Source organism: Papio anubis, chromosome 8 (genome assembly GCF_008728515.1).
Source record: "Papio anubis isolate 15944 chromosome 8, Panubis1.0, whole genome shotgun sequence".
NCBI classification, from domain to species: Eukaryota; Metazoa; Chordata; class Mammalia; order Primates; family Cercopithecidae; genus Papio; species Papio anubis.
This window is the reverse complement of record NC_044983.1, coordinates 24,904,901-24,923,616: the sequence shown is the minus strand read 5'-3', so window position 1 is coordinate 24,923,616 and position 18,716 is coordinate 24,904,901. Positions and strand designations below refer to the sequence as shown.

The following is an 18,716-nucleotide window of genomic DNA, read 5'->3' as shown; positions in this document are numbered from 1 at the left end:
ATAACACATTCCTATGAACACACCATACACACAGCAATATCTAGCAAGGGTGTCAATTTTTCTTTATTTTTAAAATCAGATCATTTAAAGAAGTTATTTACTACAAATGACTCTACACACACGCGCGCACACACGCAAACCTTTTTAAAGAAACGCTAGAACCCAACCCCCTTTAGGCCAGAGGAAAACATTACAGCTGTACACGCACTTGTGCCTGTTGCCCTAGAGTAATACGGTAGCAGCAGGAGATTACGGTACTAGCTGGGCTACTGCCTGTGTTACGTCAGCGAGAGCTGCAAAGTTCCTTGCTATTCTTTTCTGGTGTCGGGGAGCTGAATATTAAAAGGGTGATTGTGGAGTTATCGGTTATCTGTATTTTTTTTTTCTTTTCCTATTTTGACTCTTTTAAAAAATGCAGGTAAAGTGACAGCGGGCCAGGAGCTTAAAGACATCGCTGGTGGAAGGGTGAGTCAGCGGGTGCAAAAGGACAAGGATTTGGTTCCTCGGAGAGACGGTCCCCTCTCCGCCTCCAGAGAAGAGCAGGCAGGCAGCTCCCGGGACCCAAGCCGGGTCCGCCTCCCACGCTCGCGAGCTGGTGGCTCAGCAGCGGCGCTTCAGGTGAGTGCGCCGGGGCGGGCGTCCCGCAGGGCCGAGTGGGTGAGGGCAGACATCCCCCGCCGTCTGGTGAGACCGAACCCCCACTTTTCCCAGCGCCTCCCGCTTTTTCCACCAGGTTTTATACCGGCCCCTCTACCCCACCCCCGATTCCCTTACATCTTCTGCGAAGTTGCCTTCTACTTAACAAGTGTCTTTTTAACCCTGTGTTTATCACCCTCGAGGTAGGAGGGAAAGGGTTTCTGCAGTGGCACGATTTTAATACCACCTGTGAGGTCTTAAACTTGGGATTTTAACAACAGTCTTTGCCCGAGGTCTCCTCTCAGGGCCCAACCCAAGAAGGCAAGGTAGGCACTTCCTCACGCCTCGCGGTCCTGCCGAGTCCCTGCGGTCGGTTCGCAGTTGTGGAAACCCAGGTTTCTTACGCAGATGGTGGCCCCCAGCCCAGAAAATCGAAGGCGGCCCCTGCCCGCTGGCATGCCGGCTTCATGTTTACGCCTGCAAAATCCGCAGTGTCTGTCACTTGCAAAGCTGCCTCTGCAGAGGGACGTCCTCCCCACTCCGTGCCCCGGCAGTCCCGCTACGGCTGGCAGCTGGAGCCCCTCGGGTGGCCAACAGTGAGGCTTGGAGAGGCGTCGTGGACAGACCTGGGTCACTTTCAGCCCTCGGGTCCCTCCCGGCTTCACTCGGGACCTGGCTCTCAAGTCAGCTTGGCTGGTGGACAGACCGGCGCGCTCTGCGCACCCGAGTGCGAATTCCACCGGCGTGAGCGTGAGCGTGCGCGTGGTCCTGGCCCTGCGGTCCCTGGGTCGCAGCGGTTCCCTCTCCCAGGCCGCCCCCTCCAGGTGACTGCGAAGCAACCTGTTCTAATGGAAACCGAGTACATCCTCCAGAATTCCCCGGCTAGGATCGGTGCGACACACTCGCCAGCTGCGATCGCCCTTCCCGGGCTTCGAGGATTTTAATTTCTCGGTACCGGCGCTCGAAATCCAGCCTTCGAGCGCTGGAGCCTGGGGCTAGGGGGATTTGTTTTTTTGTTTGTTTCTTTTTCGCTTCGAATCCTGAACTCGGGCAGAGGTGACTCAGTAGAGCGCGCGAGGCAGGTTCCCAGTGGTGGGGACGCGAAATGCGCTCCGCAGTCGCCTCCGCCGCAGCCGGGCGAAGCAGCTTCTGGACTGCAGAACCAGCCCGGCTCCCAGCTGGCGTCCCGCAGCCCGTCGAGCTCAGCACAGCCTCTCTCCTTGGGGCGCCTAGCTCACAGCCCGCCTTTCTCTTTGCGCTCTTTCAGGTGGACGCGGTCAAACGATGCCCGGCAGCCGCCTGTGTCTCAACACATATTTCACACCCACGTCCCCTGGCCTGTGCTCCTAGAAGCTGGAGACAGCAGAAACCTTCGGTGGGGCAGCTCAAAATGTAGGTAACTGCGGGCCAGGAGCAGCGCCCAGATGCCATCGGTCCCTGCCTTTGAGCGTCGACGGCTGATCCTTTGGTTTGTGGGGGAGACTGGCGCTGGAATTTTGAATTCCGAATCATGTGCAGAATGCTGAATCTTCCCCGAGCCAGGACGAATCACACAACGCGGAAAAGCAGACTCTCGTAATTTTGGAATTGCATGTTGCAAGGAGTCTCCTGGATCTTCACGCCCACCCTCGGGTAGAGAGGGAGTTGGGGTCCGGGCTAGGCCAGCCCAGCAGGTGGAGAGGGTCCCGGGCAGCCCCGCGCGGCCCTGGCCATGTCGCCTTTAATGCCCTGCCCCTTCGTGTGGCCTTCTGAGGGTTCCCAGGGCTGGCCAGGGTTGTTTCCCACCCGCGCGCGCGCTCTCACTCCCAGCCAAACCCAGCTGGCAGGGCTCCCTCCAGCCGAGACCTTTTGATTCCCGGCTCCCGCGCTCCCGCCTCCGCGCCAGCCCGCGGGGTGGCCCTGGAGAGCCGGACCTCGCCCGGCCCCGGCTGGGACCATGGTGTTTCTCTCCGGAAATGCTTCCGACAGCTCCAACTGCACCCAACCGCCGGCACCGGTGAACATTTCCAAGGCCATTCTGCTCGGGGTGATCTTGGGGGGCCTCATTCTTTTCGGGGTGCTGGGGAACATCCTAGTGATCCTCTCCGTAGCCTGTCACCGACACCTGCACTCAGTCACACACTACTACATCGTCAATCTGGCGGTGGCCGACCTCCTGCTCACCTCCACTGTGCTGCCCTTCTCCGCCATCTTCGAGGTCTTAGGCTACTGGGCCTTTGGCAGGGTCTTCTGCAACATCTGGGCGGCAGTGGATGTTCTGTGCTGCACCGCGTCCATTATGGGCCTCTGCATCATCTCCATCGACCGCTACATCGGCGTGAGCTACCCGCTGCGCTACCCAACCATCGTCACCCAGAGGAGGGGTCTCATGGCTCTGCTCTGCGTCTGGGCACTCTCCCTGGTCATCTCCATCGGACCCCTGTTCGGCTGGAGGCAGCCGGCCCCCGAGGACGAGACCATCTGCCAGATCAACGAGGAGCCGGGCTACGTGCTCTTCTCAGCGCTGGGCTCCTTCTACCTGCCGCTGGCCATCATCTTGGTCATGTACTGCCGCGTCTACGTGGTGGCCAAGAGGGAGAGCCGGGGCCTCAAGTCTGGCCTCAAGACCGACAAGTCGGACTCGGAGCAAGTGACGCTCCGCATCCATCGGAAAAACGCCCCGGCAGGAGGCAGCGGGGTGGCCAGCACCAAGACCAAGACGCACTTCTCGGTGAGGCTCCTCAAGTTCTCCCGGGAGAAGAAAGCGGCCAAAACGCTGGGCATCGTGGTGGGCTGCTTCGTCCTCTGCTGGCTACCTTTTTTCTTAGTGATGCCCATTGGTAAGTCTTGACCACCCCTCACTTTAGCATTTGGGGATCTTCACCCTTCTTGGCTTCTGTTACCCCAGACTCCCAGTCCTGGATGGGAGAGGATGGATTAGCATTTCAAACAGCACAGCTCTAGGGCAATTAGAAAAGGCTCCCGTGTAGAAAAGTGAATTTTCATTCTCTTTCTACTCCAGTCTCATTTATGTTAGGTCCTAGAACACTTTTTCAACTGTAAAGTGGCTTCCAACTGATGCAGATTAATTGTTCTCTGTAATAAGAATGTCAACTTTTCTTAATGCCTATAAGCACGTGTTTAATTTAAATGCATCTGCTCTCTCTAGTCTCAGAGTCTCCACCAAGTGTTTAGGCTGACTGTGGAATGTCATTTTCACTCTGCTACAGAACACAAATTCTCTTGGCCTGAGAATAAGTACCATGCTTATTCTGGACAAATGTGCGATTTTTTTATTGCATTAGGTTATTCATAAGGGTTTGTTTTAATGGTCTGTTTATGTTCTATATCTGTGCTAATTTTATTTTCTGGATTCAGTATGGAAGGAATTACGGTGAGCCACTAAGAAAAAAAAAGTGATTCTATGTCCAAACCAATTTTAGCCTTAAATAATTAATCATAATGTTTCCAATAAGTAAATACTTATTTTTTTACTTTAATAGTAAGTATTAAAACAAACACTTCTCTTACCCAAAATCATCCAGAAAGTTGCAGATGACACTGTTTGAAAATAATACAGTACACGTAATGTTACAAATCCAATTTTTGCAGATGCTAAATTAGCTGTTGTCAAAATTAATTAGCTCGTTATAAGTATCAGCAAGCTGATCCACTTGGAATAGTCATCTGTCTCCTTCAGTGAGATCCCAGAATGATTGTATGCTATTTTTAGTTTGGAAGCTCAAATATAGACCCAAACATCGATTATCCACCAACTCTAAAAAACAAAACATCATGGTTAACATTAGTAAAAGTCCATTTCAAGTGCTTTACGGTCTAATTTAAATGGCATGTATTTAAAGTACTTTAATTTGCAACTCTGTGCAATAATAGCAACTATTATTTTTTTGTGCCATTTGTGTTCCAGACATTTTCCCAAGTTTTTATTTCATTAGTCCTCCCGACAACTCGGTGAGTTATACACAATTATCCGGCAATCACAAGTCATGGGAAGGGATTCTTCAGGTCCTAATACCATAGCCACCAGCCATGGATAGCTATTTAAATGTTCATTGAAATTAAATTAAATTAATATTCGGTTCCTCAATTTCTCAGTCCCACTGACCACATCTTAAGTGCCCAATAGTCACACGTGGCCAGTGACTACTGTTTTAGACAGCAGAGATGTAGGTCATTTCTATCATTGCAGAAATGTCTGTCCTGTAGGGCTGCCAGAGAGGCCCTCTTTAGTCCAACACCTGGCCTTCCATTGTGCCTGCCCATCATTATTACTTACTCTGCTCCTGGAAGTACATCACAGCTTTGAAATTATAGAAATTACACTCTTTACCTGAGTCCCTTTGCACATTTATTCATGCATCTGCTCGCTCAACAAGTATTTATGGACCATCTGTTCCAGGCACTTTGAATGAACAGGGCAGAAAAGTCCTTGCCAATGAGATGTTTGCATTTGGAAAGGATAGACTTAAGCAAATGAATGAATCCCAAAAAGTCAAGATTAACATGCACTATCAAAAAATCAACAGGATGAGAGGCTAGAAAATGACAAAGACAATGAGGGTCTGCTTTAGTGGGTAGTGGGGAAAATTCTGTCTAAAGAAGTGATATTTGAGCAGAGTCCTGACTGGACTGAAGAGCAAAGCTTGCAAGATCTGGGAAGAAGAGCTTCCTGGGCAGAGGGAGCAGTGAGTACAGAGATGGGAAAGAGCCTGACCTGTTCAATGAAGATCATGGAGGCCAGTATGACTCAGCTACAGACAGGGAGGGAGCAGTCAAGTTCAAGAAGAGATTGGACAGATAGATAACACCAAAGTCATGTGGGGTCTTTTAGACCAAAGTAAAATTTCTGTATTATTCTAACTGTGGTGGGAAGTCATTCAAGGGTGTTTAGCAGGCGAGTGGCCAGTTTCATTTATATTTTTGAAGGATCATTCTGGTTGTTGGGGGGAAAATTGGCTGTTTGGGGGCAAGAGCAGAAGCAGAGACTAGTTAAAAGGCTATTAGAAGTCAAGGGGATAGAGGTCATGACATCTTGAACTCAGGTGGGACAGGTAGATGTGGTAAGAAGTGATCACATTTACCACTTATTTTAAAGGTAAAGCTGATGAGTTTGGACAAAGGTGTGAGAAAAAGGGAGGTTTAGAGCCTGAACAGCTGAGTAAATAATAATGCTTTTTACTAAGACTAGCAAAACCAAAGAGTTACATGATTGCAAGGGGCTGCAGGGAGTGAGAAGTAGGAGCCTTTCTTTTGTGTACACTGTGTTGAGAAACATTCATTAGACATCGAAGTAGAGATGGCAAGTAGGGAGTTAGATACTGTACATAGATTTGGAGCTTAGAGAGGAGGCGGGATACAGATATAAACTTGGGACATGTCAACATCTTTAAAGCTATAGGAATAAAGAGGTTGACAAAAGAGAAGGTAAAGAGAGAAAAGAGACAAGAACAGAGCCTCCACACCTGTAGTTCCAGCTACTCGGGAGGCTGAGGCAGGAGAATTGCTTGAACCCAGGAGGCGGAGGTTGCAGTGAGCCGAGATCATGCCACTGCATTCCAGCCTGGGCTCAGAGCGAGGCTCCATCTCAAAAAAAAAAAAAAAAAAGAACAAAACCTCCAGGGAATTCTGATACTTGGGGGTCAGGTCAGAAAAAAAGAGGAGAAACAGCCAGCAAACAAGATTGCAAAGGACTAGCCAGGGAGAGGAAAAATCAGGAGAATGTGATATCCTGGAAGCCTAATGAAAATGTTTCAAGAAGGCAGGAATAATCAACTGTGTCACATGCAGCTGAGAGGTCAGGTTAGAGGAGGACTGGGAGCCAACATTGGATTTGGCAGTAAGGAGGTTCTTAGTGATAGGAGGAAGACACGTGAGGCTCACAGCTCCGGGGGAGTGATGGAACCAAAAGCCTGATTGTGTACTTTCTAGAAAGAACAAAGGATGAAAAAAGTGGGAACAGGGAAAATAGACAACTCTTGTGAAAGGTTTTGCTATACAGTGGAGCTAGGAGATGTGGTGTAGCTGGAGGGTTCTAGAGAAGGCTTTCAATGGTGGGAGGTGGGTATATGACATGATATTTACATTCTGATGGGAACGATGGGATAGAGAGAGGCACTGATGGGATAAGCAAGAGAGGAGACAGGATTCAGTGCCCAAGGAGAGCATTGGAAAATGACAAGGAAAGTAAAGTGTGTGAGTCCTGAGGCAAGCAGAGATGGAGGGAGAGACATATTGATCCCTTTAGGATATGTTTATGTCCTCAGTGAAATATGAAGCAAGATCATCAGCTAAGAGTGAGTCAGGAATGGGGAACGATGGCAGTTTGAGCAGCAGAGAAGGTGTGAAAGATTCATCTTTGAGAGTGGAAGAGTAAACATTTTATGGAAGTTTAGTAGAGTCACTGGATAGTCCTGAAGGCCTATTTGAGATTTACGGTCATAACATTAAAGTAGAGCAGTCAGGAGGGTTGTGTGAGAGCTAAGCAGCTGAGGGATACAGGAGGCATTGCTGAGGACCAACTGTGAGTCCCAGAGAGTGTGTTTGTGAAGAGACACAGACTCAGTCAGGTTAGAGAGCATCCACAGCCAGGTGGTAGAAGGAGCCCGGGTGACGATGGGTGGCCTGAGAGTTTGGAGCTTGTGGTGGTGGCTGAGCTATGCATAGAGATGAGAAACAATGGCCTGGGTCCTGCAGTCGTCTAGGGGAGGTGGATGCTCTGTCTAATCATAGCTCACTCTTGGATTTGCTCTCCCAGGGAGTCAGCAGTGTGGAGGAGAAGATGTTGTGGTGGAGAGAAGTGGTGGTAGACAGGAGCCCTCGGAATCAGTGGACTTTAAATCCCAGAAAGGTGCTGGGCTTGGTGGCTCATGCCTGTAATCCCAGCACTTTGGGAGACTGAGCAGGCGGATCACTTGAGGTTAGGAGCTCAAGACGAGCCTGGCCAACATGGTGAAACCCCATCTCTACTTAAAACACAAAAATCAGCTGGGCATGGTGGTGCACACCTGTAATCCTAGCTACCTGGTAGACTGAGGCTGGAGAATTGCTTGAACCCAGGAGACAGAGGTTGCAGTGAGCTGAGTCACACCACTGTACTCCAGCCTGGGCAACAGAGCGAGATTCTGTCTTCAAAAAAAAAGGGAAAAGATTATATGACAGGAGGGAAGTAGGGAACATACAGTTCACAAGGTCTGAGTAGCTGCTCAGTAGTGCAAAGCATTCCTGAACCTGCCAATCTGTGGTCCCCAGTTTCCTCCTGACACCAGTTGAGTAAGAGATGATTTCCTCCAAGAATGTACTGGCTATGTAATAAGCACCAGGCTCTGGGCTACACAGAATAAAAAAGATGAATAAAGCACAGTGCCCTCAAGGGCCTCACAGTCTAGTTAAGGAGACAAATTGTCAACAATTATTGCAAGTCTGTGAGACTGGTGCTCAGAGTGATATTATTACATGGTGCTCAGGATGGTGCTCAGAATGACATTATTACCCAGTGCTAAGGTATATAGCTGTTAACTGTGTCTGGAGGTCACTGAGAAGCTTCTATATGCATAGCCATTGACAGAGCAGAGACTTAAAGAAGATGGCACTGCTTCCTCTGGGTCATCAACTAGATGTTATATGTCTTTTTCTTAACTGTCTTAAGTGTGTTTTTCATGCAAAATGTGAACAGAAGAATAAATATGCTATCATATTATTATATGCAAGGGATATTCATTCTTAAATATGACATGTGCTGTTTTGGAAAAAACGGCTGTCGGTCTGCACTAGACTGCAGGAGAGGGAAGAGATTAAAAACTAAAACCAGGGCAGGGATGAGTGTGCTATCCACAGCTAAGAAGTGAAACACCCATGTTTAATAGGGATTGACCCAGAAAAATCAGGTGAGTAGGCTATTTGACTGCGAAGGTCCTTCCTGTATATTATGAGAAGTCTCATGTTCCCTTTTTCCCAAGCTTCTCCCCACTAAGGCTGGGTTGCTTGCTGCATTCAATAGAATGACTGTTGGGAGGAATCTGACTTGCCTGCTTCCAAGTCTAAATCTTGCTAGTCTTATTCCGTTTCTGTATCCTAAATGTTTGGTTGAAATTCAGAATGCCTTCAAGGGAGGGGGTTGCATTGTGAGGCTGTTAACAGTCATTTATACTTTGGAGCAAATGCTTTCAAAAAGCAAATTTTGGTCATGGAGATGAGTAGAGAGACTATGACATTGTTAGCCTTCAAACTACGAAAGAAAAGGAAGGATAAGGACTCTGCTTCTCAGGAACCTCGAGCATCTAAAACCTGTGAATCATCTTTGTTGATTTCATCCCATCGTCTAGAGCCCACTAGTTCCAGAGGCAGTGTGCTGCTGAGTGGAGAAACTGTTGGCCTGAGATTTAAACCTAGGCTTTCTTTTTCATATGACAGGGGATGTTGTATAGGTCAGCTGCCCAGCATAGTGCCTAACACAGAGTAAATGTCAATAAATGTCCATCTTACCAGAATTCAAAGACTATTACTGATGTCTGTCAACATGCGGATGTTGCATGTTGAGGGTTGATGTCCTTGGCATTCTGAGAAATAGAAAGCATTGGAAAGAAGATGAAAAGGTAACATTCACTGAAAATATAGTTAGGTGTCTGAATTCTGGACATGTTATCTGATTTAAACACAAAACTCAGTGTTATTATAGGACCTAAGCCATTGATTGCTATTGCCACTGCATCAGAGGAGGCAGTGTTGGGCTGAGATGTGGCTTACATAGACGTAGCATTTTTGAGGATTATGTTTATAAAAGAACAGAAGGCAGCACATTGATAGAGCAGGAGAATGTTTTAAGATTGGATGTTTGAGGAGGGCACAGCTGGCAGGGGATTGGTCAGGTGGAGGCAGCGAGGCAGAGAATGATTCATTCATTCATTCAGCAGAATTTCGTTGAACATCTACTGTTTGCCAGGAAGCTATAGAATCACTGGAGATAAAGACAAATACATCCCTGCCCTAAAGGAGCAGAACATCTGAACAATTAGATACCTAGTAAAAGTATATGAAAAATGACAAGGAAAAAGGACAAGTACATACAATGCTATATGATAACCCCAAACCCTCTGTGGATGCCCAAGATAACCAGAGGCTGAGGGTTGCTTCACTGCAGGTACAAAGGGGAGCAGTCCCCCGGTTCTCATGGAAAAGGTTCACCTCTTAGAGATAATGGTGTGAGGAGAAACTAATGCCATTAGGATTTATTTTATTTTGTTTATTTATTTAACAACAGGATCTCATTCTTTCACCCAGGCTGGAGTTCAGTGGTAATCATAGTTCACTGCAGCCTCTAACTCAAGTGGTTCTCCCACCTCAGCTTTCTGAGTAGCTGGGACTACAGGCATGCACCACCATGCCTGGCTAATTTTTATATTTCATTTTTATAGAGATGGGGTCTTGCTATGTTGTCCAGGCTGGTCTTGAGCTCCTGGGCTCAAGCAATCCTTTTTCTTTAGCCTCCCAAAGCATTGAGATTATAGGCATGAGCCATCACACCTGGCTAGAATTTATTTTAAGATAAGAAGTCAGTGTTTCAGGTACTCTTACTACACCACAAACCATACCAAAAGGTAGTGGCTTAAAGCAACAGCCATCTATGTCTCATGATTCTATGGGCAGAAGTATGTCAGCACCCAGCTTGCCTGGCAGTTGAAGCTGGTTGTGAGTCTTGGTGGCCTCTCTTCCCTCCATGGTCTAAACTGCCTTCTCATAGCATGGCAGTTCTCCCCCAAGAAAGCCAAGGCAGAAACTGTGAGGCCTTTGAAGAACTGGGCTCACACCTGGTCCAGCATCACTGCTGTTTCATTCTGCAGTCACAGCAAGTCAGAAGACCAGCCTAGGTTCAAGGAGAAGTGAGACAGACTCATCTCTTGATGGGAGAGCAGCAGGTGCATACAGGGAGGGGCGGATCATCGTAGTCCTCTTGCAGACCACCGACCTCACAAGTGTGCCAAATTACATTTCTCTTTCATCCATCAGTTATATTGAGAACCCTGTATGCCAGGCTTCATGCAATGCACAGAGTAAAACCAACTGGGGTCTCTGCCTCCCTGCAGGCTTCTAATCTCTAGGAGACAGACATTAATCGGATAGCCACATTAAGTTATCGAAAACCGTGTACAGAGCAATGAAGGGAACATAAACGGTGCCTTAAAAATATGTCCTGTGGCTAAGGGTGGTCCTGGACTGGGAGGGTAGAAAGGTCTTTCTGGGAAGGAGGGCTTGACTATTAAGTCCAGATCTATTGAAGGAGTAGGTGTTTAGTGGCAAAAATGGGGAGGGAGGGAAGAGAACATGCAAAGACTCTAGTGGGGCCGGCTTAATGCCCATAATGACTTTCTAGAAGGCCACTGTGGCCAGAAACAAGAGGCCAAGAGATAACTGGTGTCCAGTGAAGCTGGAAAGAGAAGAACCAGACTAAACAAGGCTTTATAGCCATTATACAAGTTTGTGTTTTTATCCAAAGATGAGCAGGAATGACATGATTGAGTTTATACAGCATTTCAAGATATCGAAGGCTTAGTGAAAACAAGATTGTGGATAGACCAGTTGGGAGATCTTTATGCAGGACAAGGGGAGCTGTATCCTGACAAGTGCAATCCTTCTACCATGCCATTTAAAAAACTTATTTCCGTGAGCTGCCACATCATTCTGGAATGCCTCTTTTGTCACTGCCTTCAGAGCTTAGATTTATGAGAAAACCTTTCTCGTGATCAGAAACAGTATAACCAGACTAGGCTTTAAATTAATTTTGGCTCTTTCCACAAGACAAATCTGTCAATGAAGATTTACCATCATTTTCAAAAGAACGTGCTGCAGGCTCAGAAGATGTCAACAATGAGCTCTAACAATGCTGTGAACAATAGCTGACTCTCAAGTCAGGCTATAGACAGGTGAGTTATTACTTGGGTGGAGTAATAATCCTTAGTCACTTAGTAACAAAGTCATTGCTGTGTTCTGTCACCTCATGGTTTCATGGTGGATGTGAGAACAGTTTTCTAACGCATTTTCTTTGTCTAACAAGTTTACTGTATTTTAGCCCTGCTATTTGGTTTGCCAGTTTGACACTTGCCTAGTGGCTTCTCATTTTTACGTTATATATTTCTTTGCTATTTAAACATTTCTTTTCTTCTTCTACTTTTTCTTTTTTTTTTCTTTAAGTTCTGGGATACATAGGTTTGTTACATAGGTACGCATCTGCCATTGTGGTTTGCTGTACCTATCAACCCATTATCTAGGTTTTAAGCCTGGCGTGCATTAGGTATTTGTCCTAATGCTCTCCCTCCCCTTGCCCCCCAACCCCCAACAGGCTCCGATGTGTGATGTTCCCCTCCTTGTGTCCATGTGTTCTCATTTGAACATTTCTTTTTATATTTTTATCTGTCACTTATATTTCTCCTCTTGTGAAATTTCCTATCTGTGTTTTTTTGGCCACTTTTTATACAGCTGTTTTTCTGTCTTTTTTTAATCAGTAAGCTCATTGTATACATTGAAGATAAATAATTACTTGTTTGTCATAAATCCTGGGTTACCAGTCTTCTCACACTATATGCAAATGTGCCAAGAAAATGTAGCTTATTTTCCAAAAACAGATGTGATCTTTTCTACAAACTTCCATAGAAATACACATACGCATGTACTGACATGCACACACACACACGCATGCATGCACACACACTTTTAGATAAATTTAATAAACTTATTCCAATCCAATAGTTTATGCATCACCTTTGTATATTCAGTCTCTTTTGGATGGCTTGGTGTCTTAGTCCATTCAGGTTGCTATAATAAAATGCCATAGACTGGGTGGCTTATAAACAACAGGAATTTATTTCTCACAATCCTCAAGACTGGAAGTCTGAGCTCAAGGTACCAACAGATTTAGTGTCTGAAGAGGACCTACCTTCTTTTTCATGGATCGTGCCTTCTGGCTGTGTGCTCACTTGGTGGAAGGAGTGAGGCAGCTCCCTAGGGCCTCTTTCTGCATCACCTCCCAAAGGCCCCATCTCCTAATATCATCACACTGGGGGCCAGGATTCTAATACAGGAATTTTGGGGGTGGGGCGCAGACCACAGCACAGGGCCTTTCAGATCTGCCCTCTAAGTTACTGACCAGGCCTAGGTGCTTACGAACCTCATAGTAGTCAGAGAGGTTTTGACTATGACTTCATTGGTTCCTGGCTCTGTTGACATTGGCTCTGTTGCTGTTGGCCAGGGAGTTACTTTGTCCCTGCAGCCCTGTGAACAACTTTGACAACCTCCTGCACCAAATTCTCAACAATGTTTCCATCCCAGTCTCAGGGCACAGAAAGCCCTGTGGGTTCCTTCCACACCACATTCTCTGCCCCAACACACTGGCTGCCACATTAACAGGTATGGTGGCTCTCATATAAAGGACTGACGACACCCAGAATGGAGAATGGGAGAAAGCACCTCTGTTCCCACCTTTAACTTCAGGCTTTTTTTTTTGGTTACACACAGGGTCTTGCTGTGTCACCCAGGCTGGGGTGCAGTGGCACAGTCATGGCTCACTGCAGCCCAGAACCTCTGGGTTCAAGTGATCCTCTCTTCTCAGCCTCCTGAGTAGGTGGAACTACAGACATGCACCACCACGCCCAGCCAATCTTCAGGCATTCCTACCATTGTTGTTGAGAGAGAGAAATCAGAACAAATGCCAACTGCCCCTTTCTACTACCTTCTTTTCTGCCTTTCTCACAGTCCCTTGGGGAAGACAGTGAAGTCTTTCCTTTTCCTTGTCCTGGCTAAAGGGGATACTCCTCCTCCTTTCCAGAGTGGCATCCACCTTGTATGGAATAGCAAAGCCATACAATGGACAGCAGAGAGAGAGATTTACTAAGAGAAGAATAAAGATGAGGAGTATTTTAAAATATCATAATCCTTATACATATTTAAAACTATCTTTTCCGCTTGGTTATTTGCATTTTGTTGTTTTATGGTTTTTTACAAATATTTGGACACTTAAAATATTTATATAGTCAAATATTTTCATCTGTTTTTTCATGGAATGTGCCTTCCCAGGGATGCTCAGAGAGAGCTTCCACAGCGTAAGTCTATTTCCTCCTCATTCTTTTAGAGCATCATTTGTAATCTACCTGGAATTCGTGTTTGTATTTTGGTAGATGATGCCTTACTGTATTTATTTTGAAATGGTTAGCCAGATAGTCTCAAAAGACTTATCAAATAATCCATCATTTCCTTTCTTATTTGGAAAACCACATTTGTTATATTAAAAAGAATTTTGGATCTATTTTGGAACACACTCGCTTCTTTTCCATTTATCTGTCTCTCTGCTCTAGTATTGCTGTCACATTACTTTAATGGCTGTGGTTGCATAATACATTTTAATATTCTCCAGTTTAAGGCCTGGATGAATATTCTTTTTCAAAATTATTTTGTCTATTCTTGTACATTCATTCTGCCAAGAAAACTCTGGATTCATTTTGTCACTCCATTTACTTCCCAAACTACTTTTGAACTATTGTTTACACTTTACTTTTAAGCACACCTGCTAACATCTCCTGGAAAACTGATTATAACAACGAAGTTGGGAAATGCTGCTTTGATATTTAGACAGATATGACACTGACCATTGGTTTTAGATTGATATACTCGATCATATCCAAGAAATATCTTTCTAGATCAGTATAGTTTACAAAACTATACTGATCTAGATTTAAAATGCATTTTAATTTGTTTGCATTTTTAATATAATTCAATCAAAAATGAATTTTTAATTTTGTTAAATTAAACATTTGCTTTATTGATATCAATCAATATAATCTTTTTTCATTGCCATTGATTTCATAAAAATTTATTTCATATTATTAACCTATCCATGTATTCTTGGATTCAATTCTACTCAATCAGGTGACATTACCCTTATTCATGTTGCTGTATCACAGGAAATATTTCACTTCTCATTTGCATATATATTTCTGTGTGAAATGAGTCTATTGTTTTACTTTAATGCACTGTCTTTGTTGCATTTGGTAGCAGGTTTATGTTAATTTCATAAAGCAAATTGTGACACTTTTCATTTTTTTTCTATGAACTGTAACAGCTTAAATAGCATAAGAATTATGTGTTCCTTGAAGGTTTGAAAAACTTGCCCATAAAACATTCGGGCCCAGCTCCTTTTATGGATGCAATTCTTTGAGACTGGTTTCTATTTCTTCCAAGGACAGTGGTCTGTTCTGATTGTCAGATTTGATAATTTTTATTTTCATATTTTCCATTTGCCTTCTCATTGAGGTTCAAGTTTTTAGCATAGACTTCTACATGAAATTCTGTAACTTTTTATTTCTTTGCTGTCTTTCTTCTTTCTTTCCGCCTTCACTTTCTGAGAGCCTGTATATTTTATTAGTTTTTTTCAAAGAATCCAAGTCCTGAATTTATTAGTTATTTTAATCTCCTTTCTAGTGCATTAATGTAATCTCTAGAGATTTCTCTCTTTTATTTTCTGGTTATATTTTGCTTTTCAATATTAGCTTACCCAGAATGTTTAGTTCATGTATTTTAATTCTTTCTTGTCTAAGATTAAAAACAATCCAAGCTGTACATTTGCTTCTAAGCAAAGTTCACTTTCTTCCCTTATGTTTGGGTAGGGAGTGCCCTCATCCAATCAGTCTGTCTTTCTTCTTTTAATATTTCCCTTGTCCTGTGCAGACAGGAAGGGATTCGTTGTGTTGTTGTTGTTGTTTGTTCATTTGAAAATAATTGGTAATTTTATCTCCCACTTTCTCAAATTTAATTTCCAATTCAATGCATTGTGGTCAGAGAGTGTGAGCTCAGTAATTTTTAGCTATGGGACTTATTGAGATTTTCTTAATGGCTTAATATGTAATAAATAATTAACACACTTAATAGATTTAATCTTTAGTGCATATATTAACTAAACATTAATAGTGGTGTTTTCCAGATCCTGTTTATCCATTCATCTTTATTTATCTTACCACTATCTATTATATACTTTACTTGCCAAATAATGAGAGAGGTATGATAAAGTTTCCCTTTGCTACAGGGTTTCTTCCCATTATTTCTTAAATTTTTAACAAGTTTTGCTTTATATATGTTTATGCTTTTGCTTCATGCATAGAAGATCAAGTCAATAATATCTTCATTTAAAGATAGACTTTTTATTCTATTTAATTATTTTTCCTGGATATGCACATTTAAAAAAATAATATTTCAATCTCTAATCTACTTTTGTTCACATTTGTTCATCATTTTATTTATCAGCTTGTGTATTTCACATCAAATGGATTTCTCATAATCCATGTCTCTAATCTGGGTATTTGTCCTTACTAAGTGTTTAACTAATTTTCATTTATCGTGACAGATTATTTGGTGTGATTTTTGTCAACTTACCATATACTTTCTGGTTCTATGCTTCCTTCGTTTTCACTATTTTCAGTCTTTCATAAAACGGGTAATTTTTTTCTTTGCTTTTTAATTCTGTGGTGGTTTGGAAAGCTTGTCTCCTGTGTTTAATTTTACTAGACATAACTTTTGAGCTTTTCAAAATCATGTTTAAACCTTCAGTTCTCTCTTACTGTTACTCCACCACCCACCTTTGCCCATGGAAGGTGAGAAGTTTAGCATACTCTTCTTTTCTCTTCTCCTTAAAACCTCTATCTTTTAGTTAATAAAATAGTGCATTTTAAATCTAGATTATTTTCATTAAATTTTGTATTGCCTCTCCTGTCTTTTGTAACTTTCCATAGTTTAGTTTATCAATTGTCCTCCTGTTATATATTATGACTTACTCACTCCTGTGCTCTGGATTTTTCTTAACCTCCCAGATGGAGCAGAGGTCAGCAAACCATGGCCTGCTTTTGGGAGTAAAGTTCTTCCAGCTGGGTTGGCCATGCCCTGTAATTGACATATTGTCTGTGGTGCTTCCATGCGACAGTGGTGGACTTGGGTAGATGCTACAGAGACTGTGTGGCCCACAAAGTTTAAAATATTTATTATTATATTAGAGAAGACTGTAGCACCAAACAAAATTTTACCAATAAAGATATAAGCAAGGGCCATGTGCAGTGACTCACGCCTGTAATCCCAGCAATTTGGGAGGCCCAGGTGGGCGGATCACTTGAGGCCAGGAGTTTGAGACAAGCCTAGACAATAAGGCGAAACCCCGTCTCTATTAAAAGTACAAAAACTAGGCGTGGTGGCACACACCTGTAATTCTAGCTATTCAGCAGCCTGAGGCACAAGAATCACTTGAACTCAGGAGGCAGATGTTGCAGTGAGCCGAGATTTCCACACCGCACTGCAGCCTGGGCAACAGAGCAACACTTTGTCTCTGACAACAACAGCAACAAAAAAAGATACAAGCAAAACACATTTTCTCAGCCCTTCTAGGCCTGAGCCTTAATACATGAAAGACAACTTATGTGAAGACAACTTAGAATTCAAGTGAGTTTTTTTTTTTTTTTTTTCATTTCAAAATACTCTTGTTGCTTCTTTGTTTCTTGGCATTTAATACTTCATAAAAGACACGAGGTCCCCTTGATTATTGTTTTTTTGTCAAGTATTCTCTTTGTTTATGTATTTATTTTTCAACTAAGATGTTTATAAAAAATTTTTTTCTTTATTAAATTAAAAAATATATATCCTGGGGACTTCTGTTTGGGGTAACTTTTCATTGCTATTGCCTGAGACCCGGTGCACCTTTTGCTCTGAAGCCAAAGGCAGCCTCCTTTGATGATGACGTCCTCTGCTCTGCTCTTTCTCTTGGAATTTCAATTCCTATACCTACCCTCTTTTTCTTTTGCATTTCTCTCTCTTTAGTCAATTTTTTACTATTTTTTAAATTTCCATTTGAATTTCTCAAGTTCATGTTCCACTTGACTTACTTGGTTTTTATAATACACAATCTCCATACTCCCTCCATCCCACTCCATTTGGTGGGCACACTGTCCGTCTTCGTCACCTCCTACACTTGTTTTGTGAGCGTAATAGCTGCTTAAGTCTTGTTTGAATACAATTCAGAGATCGTCTTCCGCATCACCAATTTAAAGATGTACACTTGCTCTGATTCCTCAGATCAATCTCCTCTATTGAATAGCTGAAGCTTTTCATAGGAACAGTACTTTTTCTCTTTTTGTTCAGCCCCATAGAGGGTGATCTGGTATTAAAATTTGAAATGGGCTTTGTTTGAAACTGGGTAGGTTCCTCTTCAAATCTTCAGATCCAGATTAAGGGGAGAAGGAAATGGATTGTCTTTGTTGTGGTTTGAATCCGCGAGAGTACAGATCTCTTTATCCATCAGGAGATAGAAGTAATGCGTTTTAATTTTGCACAGCAAAGCCTCTTTCTCTTGTCTGCTTGATGCAGGGGGTGTGGTGCCCTCTCCTCTGGGTGGCATGACTGACTGCCTGGGCAGCTGTTGTAGAGAACCTCCCTCGTCTGCTGACCTTGCCTGGGAAAGCCCAGGGTCCTTCCCATCCTGCCTGGATGTAAGCATTGAGATTTGCCTTTGACAAGCTGGCCCTGATCCTGTGTGTGTGTGTCGCAGTTTCTATTATCTCAAGCCCTCGGGGCTACTCCTGAGAAGCAACTGGAGCCCATCTTTCCCATCTTTCATTGATGTGAACCGAGGACTCATCAGTTCTTTATTCGGGCTGGTTCTAACCAAACTGTAGTTTCAAGAAACTTCTCAGAGATTCTGGCTTATGAATATTGGCTTTCCCTAAGGTTTTTATCAGCGAGGTAAAACTTCACCTGTAAGTGTATTCTTTTAGACAGAGAATTTAGAAAGAGGACCTGAGAGTTCAGCTCCGTCTAGAATTCACTGCCTGCGTTCAGGCTCCTTTTCATGGGGATATAAGAGTGGGAAGCAGAAGCGAGTCACCTGCAGTGTGGTTCTCTCCTTTAGTCCTTCAGAAGTTTGTGGTTCAAGACAAAGTAGACCCATTCTCCTACAGCCTTTGATTCTCAACAGTTAGAGGAAGACAACTGTGGGGTCAGACAGTAGCAGTGTCCCTACACAGTTCAGTAAGCTAAGCTTTCCCTTGTGGCTGTGATCACAA

General features: G+C 43.9%; 1 protein-coding gene across 2 annotated transcripts in view; it reads left to right on the top strand.

The window, feature by feature from the left end:
• Window positions 1–276: 276 nt before the first annotated feature.
• Window positions 277–18,716, top strand: part of ADRA1A (adrenoceptor alpha 1A) — a 112,803-nt gene continuing 94,363 nt past the window's right edge. For both annotated transcript variants that reach the window (XM_009212735.4, XM_003902573.5), the window contains exons 1-2: window positions 277–618; window positions 1,904–3,455. In XM_009212735.4, the coding sequence (XP_009210999.1) occupies window positions 2,573–3,455 (883 nt within the window). In that variant the 5' untranslated portion in view covers window positions 277–618; window positions 1,904–2,572. The remainder of the gene's footprint in view (window positions 619–1,903; window positions 3,456–18,716) is intronic.